The 17,594-nt window shown below is 34.9% G+C and overlaps 1 protein-coding gene and 1 long non-coding RNA gene across 4 annotated transcripts in view; one reads left to right on the top strand and one right to left on the bottom strand.

The window, feature by feature from the left end:
• Positions 1 to 17,594, bottom strand: part of LOC141379314 (uncharacterized) — a 187,071-nt gene that overhangs the window by 15,173 nt on the left and 154,304 nt on the right. The window lies entirely within an intron of this gene.
• The window catches only part of afg1lb (AFG1 like ATPase b), a 123,359-nt gene that overhangs the window by 18,067 nt on the left and 87,698 nt on the right, over positions 1 to 17,594 (top strand). For all 3 annotated transcript variants that reach the window (XM_087296983.1, XM_087296984.1, NM_001025482.2), the window contains 1 exon segment: positions 4,821 to 4,879. In XM_087296983.1, the coding sequence (XP_087153109.1) occupies positions 4,821 to 4,879 (59 nt within the window).

The raw sequence follows: 17,594 nt of genomic DNA, 5'->3' as shown, positions 1-17,594 counted from the left end.
GGATTATTTATTGTGCTATTGTTGTTGTGTATATATATACCGTATCTTTCCTAAATTTATGTAAAAGTGCTAAATCACATAAACCTCAACCTCATCGACGTCAACGATTTCTCACCTATATGCTGTTAATCATAAAACGAGGCAACTTTATTTGATACCCGCTTGAACGTGAGCAGTTACTCTTTTATCTCCATCCACCGTTCCCACTCTTTTCTTCCTCTGCCTCATTGTTGATTCAACAAACACCCTTTTTTTCTCTCGCAATTGCTGTGATGTTACATTAAACTGGAGAGGGAGAGTGATAAGGGTAGAGATAAGACACTACTCCTGCCTTTCTCTCTCCGTCTCTGTCTTGGAGCGCTGCTAATGTCTCGTTGTATGAAGTGGCCTTGTGTGCCGAGTACAAAACGGTGAGCGGCAGTTACATAAAGAGACCCACTCCTAACATTAACCAGCCACCGAGAACAAAGCATACGCTAAAACTTAATAGCCATCTTATTCCATTTTAATTAGGTGACTAATGGATGGACGGGTATACATGAAAGATGGGAGGAAGAGAGATGGCACTGAGAGATTGCTCGTTTATTGATATAAAGATGCTGAACTGAAGAGCCGCTAAAGAGGCTCGCGTATTTGAACTTGGATGTTTGTCGTCACCCAGAAACGTTTCTTCTGGTTAAAGCGAGGGAAATTGATGGACAATTTTTGAAAGAGGCTGCACTTCACTTTCTAAATTTTTAAATGAGCCTTTAGTTATGAATAAGGATACTATGGGTAAATAAACTGCCAGAAGAATGTGGGATTTGTTTATTAAAGACTCTTGATGCGTCTGTCCGATTTTTTTATTCAGATGCAGTTACTGCTGTAGAAATTATTTGAGGATCTACTACAAATGATTAAACTTTTTATAATTAAATAATGATAAGAAACCTTGTAAATATTTATAAACAGATATTAAAGTACCATGAATAGTAGTAATTTAATGAATCATTTTAAAACATATTCGCTCAATCTTTTTGACTTTTTGGCTCTCGAAGAAACTGAATACTTTTTTTATTTTCTTTTACTGATAGAGAATATTTCAGGGCTTGGGTTAAACAGAAAAACATACATCAAAATTAAGTGGAAAGTAGCCAAAAACAACAGTGTAATATTTTCTATCATCTTTCTTTAAAACATAGGGCTCAAACTCAATTCCTGGAAGGCCGCAGCTCTACAGTTTTGCTCCAACCCTATCAAACAAAGATAATCCAAATAATTGAGGTGTTCAAAAGAATCATGAACACCTTCAATAGATGGATCAGCTGTGTTTGATCAGGGTTAAATTAAAACAGTACTTTGAATTGAGCAGGAATTGAGTTTGAGACCTAGGGCCCTATCATAGACAGGGTGCAATGTGGCACAAGGCGCGACGCAATTGTTGTTTGCTAGTTTCAGCTTGGCGCAAGAGTCGTTTTGACGTTTTGCGCCACGCTGTTTAAATAGCAAATGCATTTGCACTGATATGCACCCATAGGCGTTCTTGTCTAAAAAAGGAGGTGTTTTTAGGTGCATTGCTGGCGCGTTGCTATTTTGAGAAACTATAATAGTCTGTTCTTTAGACCAGAACCAAGCCGGTCTAAAGTCCAGCGCAGAGCGCGTTACTTGTGCTTACTGCTTAATACAAGATGTAGAGCAATATGCAAATATATTAACATATGAAAAAGAATTAAAATATTAATGATATATTAAGGATATATATAGGATATAAATATAAAGGATTAAAATATTACAAAAATATGATTTTTTTCTAGCTACATATATATATAAAAACCATACTTTCATGCCTTCTTCATCTCGGGGGCTTTTTCAGTTCATTCATAACAATTTGCTTTTGTATAATGTTATTAATATTAGCAGTATTATTTATTATATCCATATTTATATTTGTTTTATTTAAAACAAGCTTGGATTTGCCCACCTGTCAGGTTTAAGACCATATGGGGCACAGTATGTGTATTAGGATATAACTAATACACATACTTAAAATTAAAACTGAATTTAGAAATAGTTTTGAAACAAATCTTTGCGCTTAACAAACAAAAATAATTATTTATTGGCTAATTGATGTCTGTGCATACAAGGTTTCCTTTACCACGAGAGCGAAAGTGAAAGTAGATATTGAGATCATTCTCGCGCTGCAGATGTTCTGTTTAACTGTTTTCTTGCTAGTGAAACGCTCAGTTTTTCCACTTACAACGTCCGTCAAGTAAATAGCAAATGTGTTATGGCGCGATGCAACTGACTCTTAAAAGGAATGGGAGATGAGACTCTGAATGGTTTATTCTCAAAACACACCTATAACTCATTAAGAAAAAAAGCTCAACCCTTTCAGACAATGTGCCAAGGCGCAAAGCGGATTTTTCCATCCTTAAAATAGTAAAAGTGGATTCTGACATGCCCTCAATGCGTTTGTGTCCTGCGTTTTGCAAAATAGAGCCCCTATGCTTTAAAATGAAATGCATATATTTTTCCAAAACCTTTGTTGTCACATTTTATTCATAACAACATGAAAGTAGAGTTCAGATTTGCTCATTTTTGAGGGCTTATTGAAAATATTTATATTTTCATTATCAAAAATTGTAGGCAGAAGATCAAAACAAAGAGAAAAAATTTACATTTCCAAGACAAAATGTTTGAAAAAGGCTTCACAATTTTTTAGATTGCATTTTTAATATTAGGCTACCACATATGTTGTATCTGTGTATTTCAAAAGAGAAAATGAAGAATTACACTGTAAAACCAAAAAAGTTAAGGTAACTCAAACCATTTGAGAAAACTGGTTGCAACAAACCATTTAAGTTCAAAAACTAATACTAATGAGTACTGTGGACTTAATCCATTTGAGTAAATGAAGCAATTTGAGCACAGTAAAAACCCAATAAATAAAGAGAACTCAAACCAACTGAGTACTGGAAAACCCAAAAAAGGTAACTCAAACTGTTTGAGGAAACCGATTGCTACAAACCATTTGAGTAAAAAAAAAAAAAAACTAATCTATAAGAGAACTGTGAACTTACTCCATTTAGGTTGAAGTATTGTGGGGTTTAATGAACTCATTACCTTCAAAATTGAGTTCAAAACTCTTTTCAAATGAGTAGAATTAATTTTCACTCAATTTTAAGTCAACCACTCTCATTTCATTTTATAAAGTTGACTGTTGCGTTTAACAGTGTAGTAAAACAAGAAATATTGAGTTTTAGTTGTTTTAGTTCGTAATATGCTATTTTTTCTTTTTACATTTAGTTTTACTCTCTTTTAAAATATCTATTAGCTCCCTTCTAAGTTTGCTAATGCCCTCTAGTGGGCCCCTGCCTATATATCCATAATAGAGCACATAGTAAAAACACAAGTAAGAGATCGCTCTTTCTTGAACTACTTCAGGATTAAATTCAATGAAATTAAAAGTATTAAATTGGGAATAAGCTGCAAAATCAACTCATTAGTTCACTACCTTATCATGTCACACAAATACAGCAATACGTGACTGCCTCCATTTATAGTGCCCAGCATAATTGAGTACATCCCATTTTGAAAATTAATATTTGTATCCATTTCTCAGTGAATATAGGCAATGTATTTTGGTTTAATTAAATAAAACTGATTTATAAACAGATATATTTATTATTATTTTAGTCACCAAACATATTTAGAAATTGAAAGATAATACAATTAAACTCCAGCAAAATATGACAGCCTACAAAATTTCAACTAAACTTTTCTTTTTTTTTATTTCCCTCCTTTTAAAATTTATATGTAATATTTTTCTAACATATAAATTCGGCTGTACTAGTTTTCAGACTGTTATCGAAAGCGATTATTGTTAGATAAGCTCCAGATTTGGCTTCAGAACTGACTAATCTAATGTATATGCACAAATATAATATTGTATAGCGTCCTATTAAAAATATGAATTTAAAACATAAATTTTTGTGTACTTATTCTGTATATGCTGGGCACAGTACATATTGTGTTAGAAAGTCAACAGTGTATTCAAATCAAAGACTGAGGTTAACCAAAATAGCTCTTTTAAACATCCAAAAGGTGTGAAATGACCATGAATATCATAAAAATTGGCTAAATGTATTAAAATAAAGAACAATCAATGTAATTAAACTATAAGTGGACATCGAAGAAAAGAGTGTATATTCAATGCCTTTACAATATACTCTAGTAGGTAAGGGTCTCCTCAGTTTACTTAGTTCTTTACAAAAATGAATGACTGCAATTCAGACCCTTATGCTAAGCTTTCATCTGCTCTTTTCATAGTAAGATCTTTATGGCAAGTTTTCGTTTCTTGGGTGAGAACTGGCCGAACATCTCTGACTGGACTGTTTACAGCTGTTATGACAGCTCCGTTTCCTTTATATTTTCTTACTCACAGCAGCCTTAAACAAGCTTTTACTGCCCAGACAGAAGCATATACTCATCATGCTCTCTTTACATCTCTGTGTGTGTGTATATGTGTGTGTGCTCGTGTGGCTAATTGAAGTCCCTATTCACCGGGATGCAGGTTTATTGTCTGTGCGAAACGAGAGAGACTTCTTCTCTTGAGCTCATTGTTTGGGAATGTAATGAATTTCATGTACTGCCTTTCTCCCGCGCTGCCCACAGAAATCAATTTCTGCCTCTCCTCGTCCCTTTTGTCCCTCCTCCCCTCCAGTCCCTCACTTCATCAATAGACACTTTATTTGCCAATCATAGATGGAAAATGACATTATGAGGAGGCTAAAGAGTGAATCTAACCAGCATCTCTCCCTCTCGTGCTCTCTCTCCCTCAGAACTGTACAAAAACGGGCTTCAGAGGGCTGCTTTTGTGCCTTTCATTGGCGTACTCAAGGTAAAGACAAAGTCATTCTCTCGGTTAATTTATTTATCCTTTCATTCTCTCTCTCTTTCTCTCTTCATGTTTCCTCCTCTGCTCTGTCTGCTTTTTGATGTATTTTATTCACAGGTAAAAAAAAAAAAACAACATAAAAAATACACAACCCCATATGTGTTTGCGAAAACGCACAAAACAGAAAAAGACAGCTTTGATCATACCTGGAGATGAGAGCAACAGACTGAGGGAGAGACAGACATGGAGGCCGTTTAATGACCGGCGTGGGTTGGCTGGAATGAGACAGCATCGCGTGAAGCTGCTTGCATTTCAAAGTGCGCCCGGCCGGCAATGCTCGAATCTGCTTTGCAAGTTAATTGTATTATTTTAAGCAGGTATTGGCATTATCCCGTGTGCTGTCTGGGTAATTATCATCATCCCGCGACAGCTTTCCATCATAAATAATCAGACCATCATTTTCAGGCATTTTACAGCTGGCTGCATTCTTGCACATTTGATTGGTGTCGGTAAACTGGAGCTGAATGTGGTTTGTTTGTGGTATGATGGCGTGAATATTGATTTTTTTTCTTCTTTATGTTCATATGGCAGCAGAATACAGTTCCTAGCTTGTATTTGGACCTGACTTTTTTGGGAGTGACAACCAGACTCACAATTGAAAATCTTTAGGACTCAATGATATTTTCAGGCAGCGTAGACAGAACCGTAGCTGAAAACTGGTCATCTGTCTTGTCACACAGTCTGAGTGAGCAGCTTGCAGTGTGTTCTAGGTTTTTATTGGGAGTTCTGGGAACTTGCAGGAATGAGTCTGGGAAGATGCAGGAATGAGTTTTATATCCAGCCACTTCATCACCATTCACTTCAGGCAGTGTTGCTATGATTACAAGTGAGACTTAACAAATAGAACAGTGTATTAGTGGCCGTCCACTTTTTTCGGCACCACTGGTTTTAGAAGTGTTTTTCCTTTTTATTTTTCACATAAAACTCTTCATAGGAATAGTTTAAATGAATAATTTGAGTTTCTTTCAACTGTTGAATGCTGGTAGTTGGCACCTATTGACTATAGTATTTTGTCCTACTATATGGAAGTCAATGAGTCCCAGCAAATGATGATTGTTAAATGATTTAGGCTTTAGGACTTGGCACATTATCCAGCTGGAAGTTGCCATCAGGAGATGGATATACTGTGGTCATAAAGGGATGGACATGGTCAGCAACAATACTCGGGTAGGCTGTGGCGTTGACATGATGCTCAATTAGTAATAATGGGCCCAAAGTGTGCCAAGAAAATATCCCCCGCACCATTACACCACTACCAGCCTGAACTGTTGAGAAAAAGCACAATGGATCGATGCTTTCATGTTGTTGATGCCAACTTCTGACCCTACCATTCGAATGTTGTACCAGAAATTGAGACTCATAGCAACGTTTTTCCAATCTTCTATTGTCCAATTTTAGTGAGCCTGTGCAAATTGTAGCCTCAGTTTCCTGTTCTTAACAGATAGGTGTGGCACCCGGTGTGGTCTTCTGCTGCTGTAGCCCATCTGCCTCAAGGTTTGACGTGTTGTGCATTCAGAGATGCTCTTCTGCATATCTCGGTTTTAACAAATAGTAACAAATAGTTTAACAAATAGTGCGTGAAAATCTGTAGAACAGCAGTTTTTGAAATACTCAGACCAGCCCATCTGTCACCAACAACCATTCCACGTTCAAAGTCACTTAAATCACCTTTCTTCCCCATTCTGATGCTCGGTTTGTACTGCAGCAGATTGTCTTGATCACATCTACATGACTAAATGCTTTGAGTTGCTGTCATGTGATTGGCTGATTAGAAATTTGTGTTAATGAGCGGTTGGACAGGTGTACCTAATAAAGTGGCCGGTGAGTGTACGTTTAACAAAAAAATGAATCTCATAAATGTTAAAAACCACATGAAGGAGAATACATGAAAAGTTTTTGGGTGAACTATCTCTTCAAAGTGTTTTGAGCCATGAACTAAACCGGGGTGCCCAAACTCAATCTTGGAGCCCTGCAGAGTTTAGTTCCAACCACAATCAGACACACCTGAACCAGCTAATCAAGCTGTTTGTAGCACCCCTGAACTAAACTAACCAGCTAAAAAGGGGAATCACACAACTCTCATTTCCAAAAAAAAACTGTTGCCTTTTTAATTCCTTTTTAGGTCAAATCTGTGGTGGGTTAATAAAAAAGGACATTTTTAATAGAGTGGTTGGATTTTTTGCTTATTTTAATTTAGAGTTTTCAAACTTTGATTTGAAGCAAAGTAATATAAAAAAATCTGACAATCTCTGGCTCAAGAGATATTAAATTAATTTTTAACTGTAATTGAACAACCTTAACAAGGTAAAAACTACAATACCATGAGGTATTACACAATTACAATTAAAACAATGGAGAGATGAAATGTGCACCAATACGTTTTTGCTTGTGTGTGTGTGAAATCAATTGCTAGTTTATTGCCAAATATGTAAGTAGTATGTTAAAGCCATATATACTCAAAAAAGATTTTTCTGCTTGTTCAAAATACTTGTGTGAAACACATTCTTGAGATTTTTTAGGTCAACTTAATGGTTTCATGTTTTATGTTTATGTTATGTTAAAGTTAATGTGATCGGTTTGTGTTGGGACAACCTGAATTGTCTGCACATTTTAGCGAGACCCAGTGGATTACATAATTTGCAGTACTTCATGGGAATGAGTGGATCTAAAGATTGCTTTTGGTGTGCTTTGCCTGCTTCAACACAATTTCTCTGCAGCTCTTTGACTATATAACTTTACTAATGTGAGCAGATGGGTTCTGTAAAAGCATATTCAATGGATCAACAGCCTTTTTAAAAACTCTTTAAAAGTTCAAGAGTTAAAAAAATTTGTTTTTTTAAATGTATTATTACTAAAAAGCTTCTGTCTTGAGCTTCTTTTGGCTGTTGTGTGAACAGATCATTTATAAACTCATATCACTGAGTAAATGCAATCCCAAACACTGACAGTGCGACCATACCCTATAATGAGTGCGCAGTTAAGATGTCACAATTGAGCAGAAGCGCAACCCGCAAAACACACCAGTCATCCTTTTCATGTTTTATTCTTTCCGTCATGTTGAAGAGAGTCAGAATAAAAAGGATGCTTTGATGGCCGGCAATACAATGTCTTTATAATCCTCATTATATCGTAGTATTTCTCATAGTTCAAAGGTCCCTGCTCTCAGAATATGCTAGAAATAAAAGATTCTAGACGCTTCATTCAGGTTGTGATTTTTCTCGGTTTGACCTCTGGGTCTTTTATGGTCAGTGGCCCAGCACAGTCACTCTGGTTCAGCCAGTTTCTGTTGAATCCCTGGGGTCCTTAAAGTCACCCTCTATTCTGGCCCGTGTTAATCTTGCCTGGTAAGAGTTCTGAATGCTCCTCACTCTGGCTTGCACTTCTAATGCTCCAGCTTCTTTGTTAGGCCATCTGGTTGTGGGGCAACCCAGGATCCCAGTTTAGGGTAAGCAGGGTGGCCCAAGTGCCTCCACTCATGTCTGGTCAACCCTAATAATGTGTGACAGACTCACTGAAATGCGCTCACTGGCTCTTCTCTGCCTTGTTCTTGTTTTACATCTTTATCTCTTATCAGGGTGGCGATGATTATTAGACTACAAAACAAATTGAAAATACGATTATTTTGGCAGTCAGATTAACAGTATTGTTCACTATTTATCTTAAAAAAAGAAAAATAGATAGAATATGTATACACAAATGTTTATATTTTTTGTAAAGGTTTTTATTTATGATTTTTTTTATTCTATTCAGGAAGGATGCAAGTTATCTGGGGAAACAAAGATTTTAAACCAGTGAAAAATGATCTTGGCTTTAAACAGTGGGCATTAAAAAGTATCAGAAAGATTGGGGATTTATTTGAAGGAGAAACACTGATGTCCTTTAAAGACCTTAATGAAAAATTTATAATACCAATGATGCATTTTTTTTTTAAATACGTATAAATTTGCAGCTGTATTAATGTCAAGCAAAACTAGCTAGACCTCTACAAACTGAATTTGAAAAAATAGTGTTTTATAAGAATCCTGTGACAAATTATATTTCATTGTTTTATAGCAAATTGATCAATAGCTCTAAAGAAATATCAGAATTCAAGAGATTTTTGATTTGCAATATGACATGACAGATTTAGAATGGAGCTAAATACATGTCCCAGAACTTAAAGCCAAAAACTTGTCAATTAATACTAGATTTAAAATGATCCAATATAACTGGGCAATGCATACCTATATCACACCTGAAAAACTAAACAGGTTTAACCCAAACATCCCGGATACATGTTTCAAATGCCAAAAACATAAAGGAACATTCTTTCATTGCATCTGGGAATGTGAAGTGGTAAAGATTTTCTGGCAAAAGTAATCACATTAATCTCATCAATTATTTTAAAACTGATTCCACTTACACCTGAAATATGTGCTTTGAGTTTATTTCCTGTAAGTTTGTCATTACCAGGTTATTAAACTAAAATGATTGACATGTGTCTTGACATTATAGTTATTGCTAGGCGTTTGATAGCACTCTATTAAAAGAACATGGAAAGATTTGACACATTACATTGCACTGAAAAGAATCACCTACAGTATAAAGGGCAAATTAAAGAGTACTATAAAATTTGGCATCTGTTTATACAACTTTTGGAACAAAACCATACAAAGGCACAAGAAAATACCTCTCATGCTACTGGTTAATTGATTGATATGTGTCTGTGTATTTTTTTTTATGTGAACTACAGTATATGTTTTTCTTTGCCTTAGCCCATGTTTAACAATTCATTTACCTGTTCAACTGAATTTGGATGCTTTGGGAGAGGGAGGTAAAAAAGTGTAACTACATGCTAAATTTCAAGTGTTTTTTCTACAATAAAAAATAAATAAATACATTTTATATATATATATATATATATATATGTATATATATATATATATATATATATATATATATATATATATATATATATATATATATATATATATATATATATATATATATATATATATATAGGGGTGTCAAAATGAATTGTTTCTTCGGTGCACTGCGATGCAGACGCGGGCAATTCGGTATCAATTTAGTAATAATAATAACTTTATTATGTACTGACGTCATTAATCTCATATGCGCTGTGAATGAGGCGTAAGGGTTTAACCCCAGTATGCTGGACAATTTTGCCCACTGGCCATTGTTCATCATGGCCTCCTAACCATGCTCATATCATAATTGGCTTCATCACTCTGTCTCCTCTTCACCAATCAGCTGGTGTAAGGTGTGCGCTCTGGCACAATATGGCAGTTGTTGTGTCATCCAGGTGGATGCTGCACACTGGTGGTGCATGAGAAGATTCCCCAAAAAATGTTTGAAGTGCCTTGCGTGTCCAGAAAAACGCTATATAAATAGAAGGAATTATTATTATTATTTATAATATTATAAGTCATCTAAATTAATGAATAATTAATTACTTCACTGTTTTAAACCACTTTTTGTCTAGTCTGTGCTGTTGCTTGCCACATTAATGTAATGTATTTGAATGAATGTGGTTAATTAAATTCAATTTATTTGTTAAATTAGTTTTGATCAGATAGCCCTAGCTATTTTTGAGATTAAGTAAGGTCAAAACCCTTTATTGGTGTTTTTCATGTAATCTTTTGCTCAAACGAACACATTAAAGGAGTATTAAACATTGGGCAATGATCTAGAGTAGTTTAATTTACTCATTCTCAACTAGTTCCAAACCTAGATTTCTTCTGCTAAACAAAAAATACAAATATGTTTCAGAAATATGAGGGCAGCCAGACAGTTGCTGTTGCCCACTTCTATAGTTTGGAAGTTAATGGAATGTTTACCCACAAAATATTATTTGCTAATCATTTATTTCTTCATTTCTTTATTAATTTCTTTATTAATTTCTTCATTCATTCATTCATTCATTCAATTTCTTTTCAGCTTAGTCCCTTTAATAATTAGGGATCGCCACAGCGCCACATGTTGTACGCAGCATATGCCCTTCCAGCTGCAACCCAACACTGGGAAACATTGCTAATCAATTACTGCTTTGTTTTTGTGTGTGTGTTCGTGTGTGTGTGTGTGTGTGTGTGTGTGTGTGCGTGCGTGCGTGTGTTTGTATGTGCTCATGGTGAAGGTCTCTGGTGGGTAAGGATGAGTGTATGATGATTGAATGACTTGAAGATGAAGCAAAAATGAAAAGAGGCAATTTATGTTAGATGGCTTCTATTGTTCAAGTGACCTTTTGTTAACCTCCTGTTTCTAATATTGCTTAGCGTTTCCAATCTTCCAAGCCAATTTCAAATAAAAATGCCTAAACTATTTAAAAAAAAATCAGTGCAGTAGTTTTGTAGAATATTGACTAGCCTCACTGACTCCTCCTTGATCTGTTTAATTAGAGGCAGGCAGACCTTTAGATATAGCTATTCTCATAAACCATTCATTCAGAGAAGGACAGAGAAGTGGATGTCAGGAATGCCGTCTCTTTTCATCTAATTTTATGTCTGAAAGCCTGTTTAGACCAAGTCCAGTACAACCAAGAAACACTGATGATACTGTACAACACACTTAATGTTGCTTTACTTCATTAGTTAACATTAACTAAGCTAACTTTAATTTTTAACATTTAGTAATCTTATTTTACTCCGTTAGTTAACATGGACCAAACTAACATTTAGTAAACCAACATTTCAGTGGTTAACAGGAACATGAACTAACAACAGACAATACTTCAACAACATTTGTTAAAGTACAAATTAAATCAAAACAAAGCATATAGATTTTTTTTAGCTCACATTGCCAGTTTTGTGGTCAACAATTTATCTGTGCATGTCATTGAGTAAAAAAGTTTGCCCTTGTAGTCTAAAATTAAAATCTGAAAATGCACTTCCTCTTTGTTTTTTCAGTTAAATTCTCAGATTATGTGAGTTTGAGGTATAGGTCGTGGTTAACATATTTAACCACACGTCTGCAACTGTTATTTTAGAAATGTGAGAAGGAGGTATCTGTTAGGTTGTAATAACTCTTCTAAAACCCTTTTCCCGATCTTTCTGAATGAAATCCCCACTTTATTACATCCAATCAGCTTGCAGTAGAAAAAAAAAACAAGCCACGCCCACTGTTTTCTCATTTAATATTCCGTTTCCAAGAACTGCAACATAATATGGAAAAAAAGAAAAAAGAAACCGTCACCGTTTCGGGTTCATGTGGACATTAATGCATGTAATGTTGGTTTAAATGCTTTAAAATACAATGTAATGTCAGTAGTGACTTTTATATGCATGGGGAAGTCGTCACTGTTAATTCATGTTAGTTAATGGGACAGTTGACCCAAAAAAGAAATTCAAACATCATTTACTCTCCCTTTATTTATCACAAATCTGTTGTTGCTTCTTTCCTTGGTTAAACACAAAAAAAGATTCTTTACAGAAACTTGTAGACATTAATTACCACAGTATTTTTATTTCCTACTATGGATGTCGATGGTTTCAGGTTTCCAGCATCCTTCAAAATATATATATATTTTTGTTTTCAACAGAGAAAAGAAACAATTAAATGGTTATGTTTAGCCAAAAATCTTGATCGTTTCTTTTCCTAACACAAAACAAATATTTGAATATCATTGGTAACTGTTAGCCTTTTTTCACTACTGTGGAAATCATGTTCAAAATATCTTCATTTGTGTTTAACAGAAGAAACTCATAAAGGTTTGGAACCACTTAAAGTGGACTATATGGTAAATAAATTGGATGGTTGGTAAGTAAATTGGATGAACTAAATTGGCAGTACTGTATGAGTACATGTGTGAATGTGAGACTGTATGGTTGGTTCCCAGAACTGGGTTACGGCTGGAAGGGCATCCACTCTGTAAAGCATATGCTGGAATAGTTGCCGGTTCATGGCGACCCCTGGTAATTAAGAGATTAGGCCTAAGGAAAATGAATAAATGAGTGAATGAAATAGCAATTTCCACGCATTAAACAAAAAAAAAAAAAAATGGCACGACCAAGTATGTCAAGTACTAAATAAATTTAAGTAAACAAAAGTAAAAGTTTATTTAACATATATTCTAACATTTTATCATAGTTATTTAAATTTTATTCAAATACAAATAATAACAATAATAATAAATGCATAAATTTCCATGGGTCATGACAATTTGAAAGGTTTATTTCAGACATTTAAATTCAGGGAATTTGATATTTCAAATCTGTTTATTTTTATTTTTATATTTTATATTATATATATATATATTAAGGGTGTCACGATCCTCCAAATCCTCAATTCGATTACATTTTTGATTCTTAAGTCACGATTCGATTAGATTTTCGATTATGAATAAATAATTAATTAATAACGAATTAATTATTAGTAGCCTACTGTTTAAACTACCTGACTTGCATGGTCTTTGTTTTACCCATAAACAAATCATACAGTAAATGAATAAAGGTAAGTTACACACATAATTACCACCTGTCAATCACTTTTTTTTGCGGGACTCGTGAATAGGCAGTGATCTGTGTTGTTATAATGGCGTCGGTAAAAAAGGTGCACAACCAACAGAAACCAGCCAACAGTATGGTGTTCGCTAAAATGACTAAGTACTTGTGTGAAAGTAAAAGATGAAAGCAGTCTACTGACTCGCTGACTGCCTTAACCCGCTGTCTCGAGCGCATGACAATGTGTGTGCGTCTGTATCTGTGTGTAAATGAGTGTGTGTGGTCACGTGATGTGTGTTTTCAGCGGTAGTGAGGACGGAGGGCTGCTCAGAAATGCTACACGCCAGTGTGGATGTGGATCGTTGTCGTTCTAAAATGCCATTTAAAAACAAAGACATATTAGTGTAAACAGGGCCTGAGTGTGTATTTTTCGCGAGCGGATTTGCAACGGGTGCGGGGCGGAGGATCGCAATGCGCCCATCGTCTATCATCCCAACCGTAATACGCACATAGCACAGCTTGCAAACTGTGTTTTTTGTCGACAACACGAACGTTGTCAACATAACTCACTGGAAATCCAAAATACTTCCACACCGGCGACTTCATTGAAAGAGGAGAGGATTTAAGCTCTGTCGACGGGTCTCCTGCGTCTGCAGTTTAACAAGCACTTCAACAAGCATGTTTTTTTCCCGCTTGGCAAGCCAAGCTGACGTGACATGGGGGCGTGGCAGCATCGACGATTCTATTTTTTGATTCGATAATCGAAGTTGAGCATAAATTTCGATCGATTTCGATTAAAAATCTAAATCGTGACACCCCTAATATATATATATATATATGCCATGTAATTGTATATTTTATATATGTATTAATTTTCAGTGCCTTTTTTATTTCTTTTTGTTCTTTTTTTTTCTCCTTACAATGTAAAAAATGGAGGGTTTCACACAATACATTCATGCTGTCCCAACACAAATCAGTTAAGTTAACTTAATTGTTTTTACCAATTTAAGTTGATTGAACATAAACAATTAAGTTGTCCAAAAAAAATTAAATCACAAGAATTGTGTTGTTTTAAGCTTATTTTAAACAATTAGTTGAAATAGGCAGCAAAAATAATTATTTGACTGTAGTGCTATGTTACATGTTATGGAAATTCAGCTTTTTTAGTCTTTTAGTAAAAAATCAGGAACTTTGACAATTTGCTTAGAGTGGGAACTTTGTAAATAAGACACAATACACTGAAAAAAATGATTCACTGGAATCATTAGGTATGTATTTGCAAACAATTTATATGGGCTAAATTTAAAGAAACAAATTAAGTTTGCTCAGTTTAATTTATTTGTATAAATTCAGCCCATATAAATTGATTGCAACCACTTACTTTCATTGCATTAAGTAAATCCATTAAATCTTTTTTCAGTGTACTTGAATTTTATCTGATTTGCATATACGGAGTTAAAATCACTTTAGTAAATCTAATTGCCTCCAAAATGTCTAAATCAATAAGTGTGAAAAGTAGGACATTTCAGCTTCAAATCTTGTTAGTCATGTTTGTCCCTATCAAAACTTCAGGCGCTGACATGAATAAGCCTTAAGCCCAGCATTTGACATTCGTTAACGGTCCCTCAAAAGATGCTGTTTTGCCAAGTCAGCTTTAAAGTTGGTCAGTCATGTTTTTATCAGGCGCGGATTAGCAGAGCCAGAGGAGCCAGTGATTGTGATGGAGAGGATGAGGGCTGTGTGGAGGTCTGGGGGGTCTGAGCTTTCAAAGTGACACAGATGTTCCAAGGGTGATGTTTCTTTAAGAGTCCTAGACAGGGCAAGGAGAGGTTGTGAGAACATTTTGAGTATGTTTTGAGAGCGTTCTGAGTAACTAACAAAGCCGGTTACATGTAAAGGGAATAGATAATTAGGCGTAATTAGTGCGTTCGCGTCGTTAACCACCCCCATAGCTCACTCTTTCTATCCCTCACACACACACACACACACACACACACACACACACACACTCACTAGTCACCTAATCTCTCAATACATTCACTCAAGACACACACACACATAGAGAGAGGGAGACAAAATCACACAGCGCAGTGGTAAAAACACTTTGATGTAAGAGGAGTCGTCCTGGACTCAAAAGCATAAAGGCAGTGTTTTAAGCTGTCTCTCGTTCTCTCTTTTTTTCTCCCCGCCTCCCCCTTTTCTTTTCTCCTGCCCACAGAGGCTGTAAGACACACAAAGATGAATGGACTACAACCTTTCCCCCCTGTCCCCCTTCTGCCACCTCTCTTTTTCAGTTCTCCCACCGCGCACTCCTTAAGCCAGGCTCTGTCAATCCGCCCCTCTTCCTCCCAAACAGGAGGAAAAAAAGCATCAAATGTTTTCGGCTGTCAGTAATGAGGTAGTGGACCTCATCAGGGTCCAATCGCCAGCTATCGTTGGCTTTTGTTGGAGCTCAATGGCAACCCTTGCTTTGAAAAACTCAAAGGCAACTTTTTTTTTTTTTTTTTTGAGGAGCGGAGAAGAGATAGAAAGAGAGAGCGAGAGAGTAAGACAACCAGACAGAAAAAGAGGCAGAATTCGCTCTTATTCTGAAATGGTTGTGCAAAGAAACATCCAGCGATGATAAGAACTTGACATGACTTTTAAAGAAACTTTGGTAATAACAATGACTAATGTAGTTGAATAATAATGATAAGAAGAAGAATTATTATTATTATTATTATTACATAATCACAGAGGATAGGAATCTATTTTATGCATGCATGGATTATTATTATTATTATTATTATTATTATTTACATAAGAACAAAAATATAGATTTATTTTATGGCAAATGCATTTATTATTATTATTATTATTATTAATATTATTATTTTTAATATAGATTTATTTTTTATGCAAGCAAATGGATGCATGATTTATTATTATTATTATTATTATTATTATTATTATTATTATTTAAATGCTATGTATAAGAAAATGCATGCATGAATTTTTTTTTCTGAGAAGACACATAAATTTATTTTATTTTTATGGAGGCAAATGCATTTTTTTATTATTATTACTATTAATAATAATAATATTTATTTTAGATTAAAATAATTAAAAACTATTTTATATAAGCAAATGCAGGCATGGATTTATTGTTATTATTTTCAAAAGAAGACAAATATAGATTTATATTATGACAAATGCATTTATTAATATTATTATTATTATTATTATTATTATTAATAATATAGATTTATTTTATTTTTATGTTAGCAAATGCATACATGAATTTATTTTTATTATTATTGTTATTGTTATTATTATTATTATTTTCATAAAAAGACAAAAACATATTTATTTTATTTTATGGAGGCAAATGCATTCATAATTAGGCTGGCTTGTGTAGCAAGCCAGACTACTGTTATCCTATTAAACTTATTAGGCTGGCTTGTGTAGCAAGCCAGACTACTGTTATCCTATTAAACTTATTAGGCTGGCTTGTGTAGCAAGCCAGACTACTGTTATCCTATTAAACTTATTATTATTATTAGGCTGGCTTGTGTAGCAAGCCAGACTACTGTTATCCTATTAAACTTATTATTATTATTAGGCTGGCTTGTGTAGCAAGCCAGACTACTGTTATCCTATTAAACTTATTATTAGGCTGGCTTGTGTAGCAAGCCAGACTACTGTTATCCTATTAAACTTATTATTATTAATATTATTATTCTTCTTCTGAGACTAAAAATTAAACTCTATCTCGTCCTAGGCCTTTCAAGCTATGACCATCAAACTCGGGTCAGACCTCCGAACTATTCTGACTCGAGTTGCTATATCTTTTCTGACTGATCCGACTTTCGGTTTTCCGAAAAACGTCCCGGGACCGTCGGAAAAATCCCATAGACGTAACATTGGATCAAACTTTGTGACCTCATAACTCCGCATCAGAATGTCACACAGACTTCTAACTGGGCTCATTTAACTCAGACTATCAAACTGCCAATGACTGACCACCTTTAAACTTTCTGGCCACGCCCTAGCAACCACTTTTGGACCCTAGAAACCGTCCCATAGACTTCCATTGCAAAATACTCTCATTGACTTTACATGGGATCAAACTTTGTGAGCTCATAACTCTGCATCAGACTGTCCTACAGACTAATGGCTGAGCTCATTTAACTCAGTCTAGCCAGCAGCCAATCACTGATGGCCTTTTAACTTTCTAGCCACAC

The sequence above is a fragment of the Danio rerio genome, chromosome 20 (assembly GCF_052040795.2).
Source record: "Danio rerio strain M-AB ecotype USA chromosome 20, GRCz13ab, whole genome shotgun sequence".
In the NCBI taxonomy this organism is placed as follows: Eukaryota; Metazoa; Chordata; class Actinopteri; order Cypriniformes; family Danionidae; genus Danio; species Danio rerio.
This window is presented reverse-complemented; position numbering and strand designations above follow the sequence as displayed.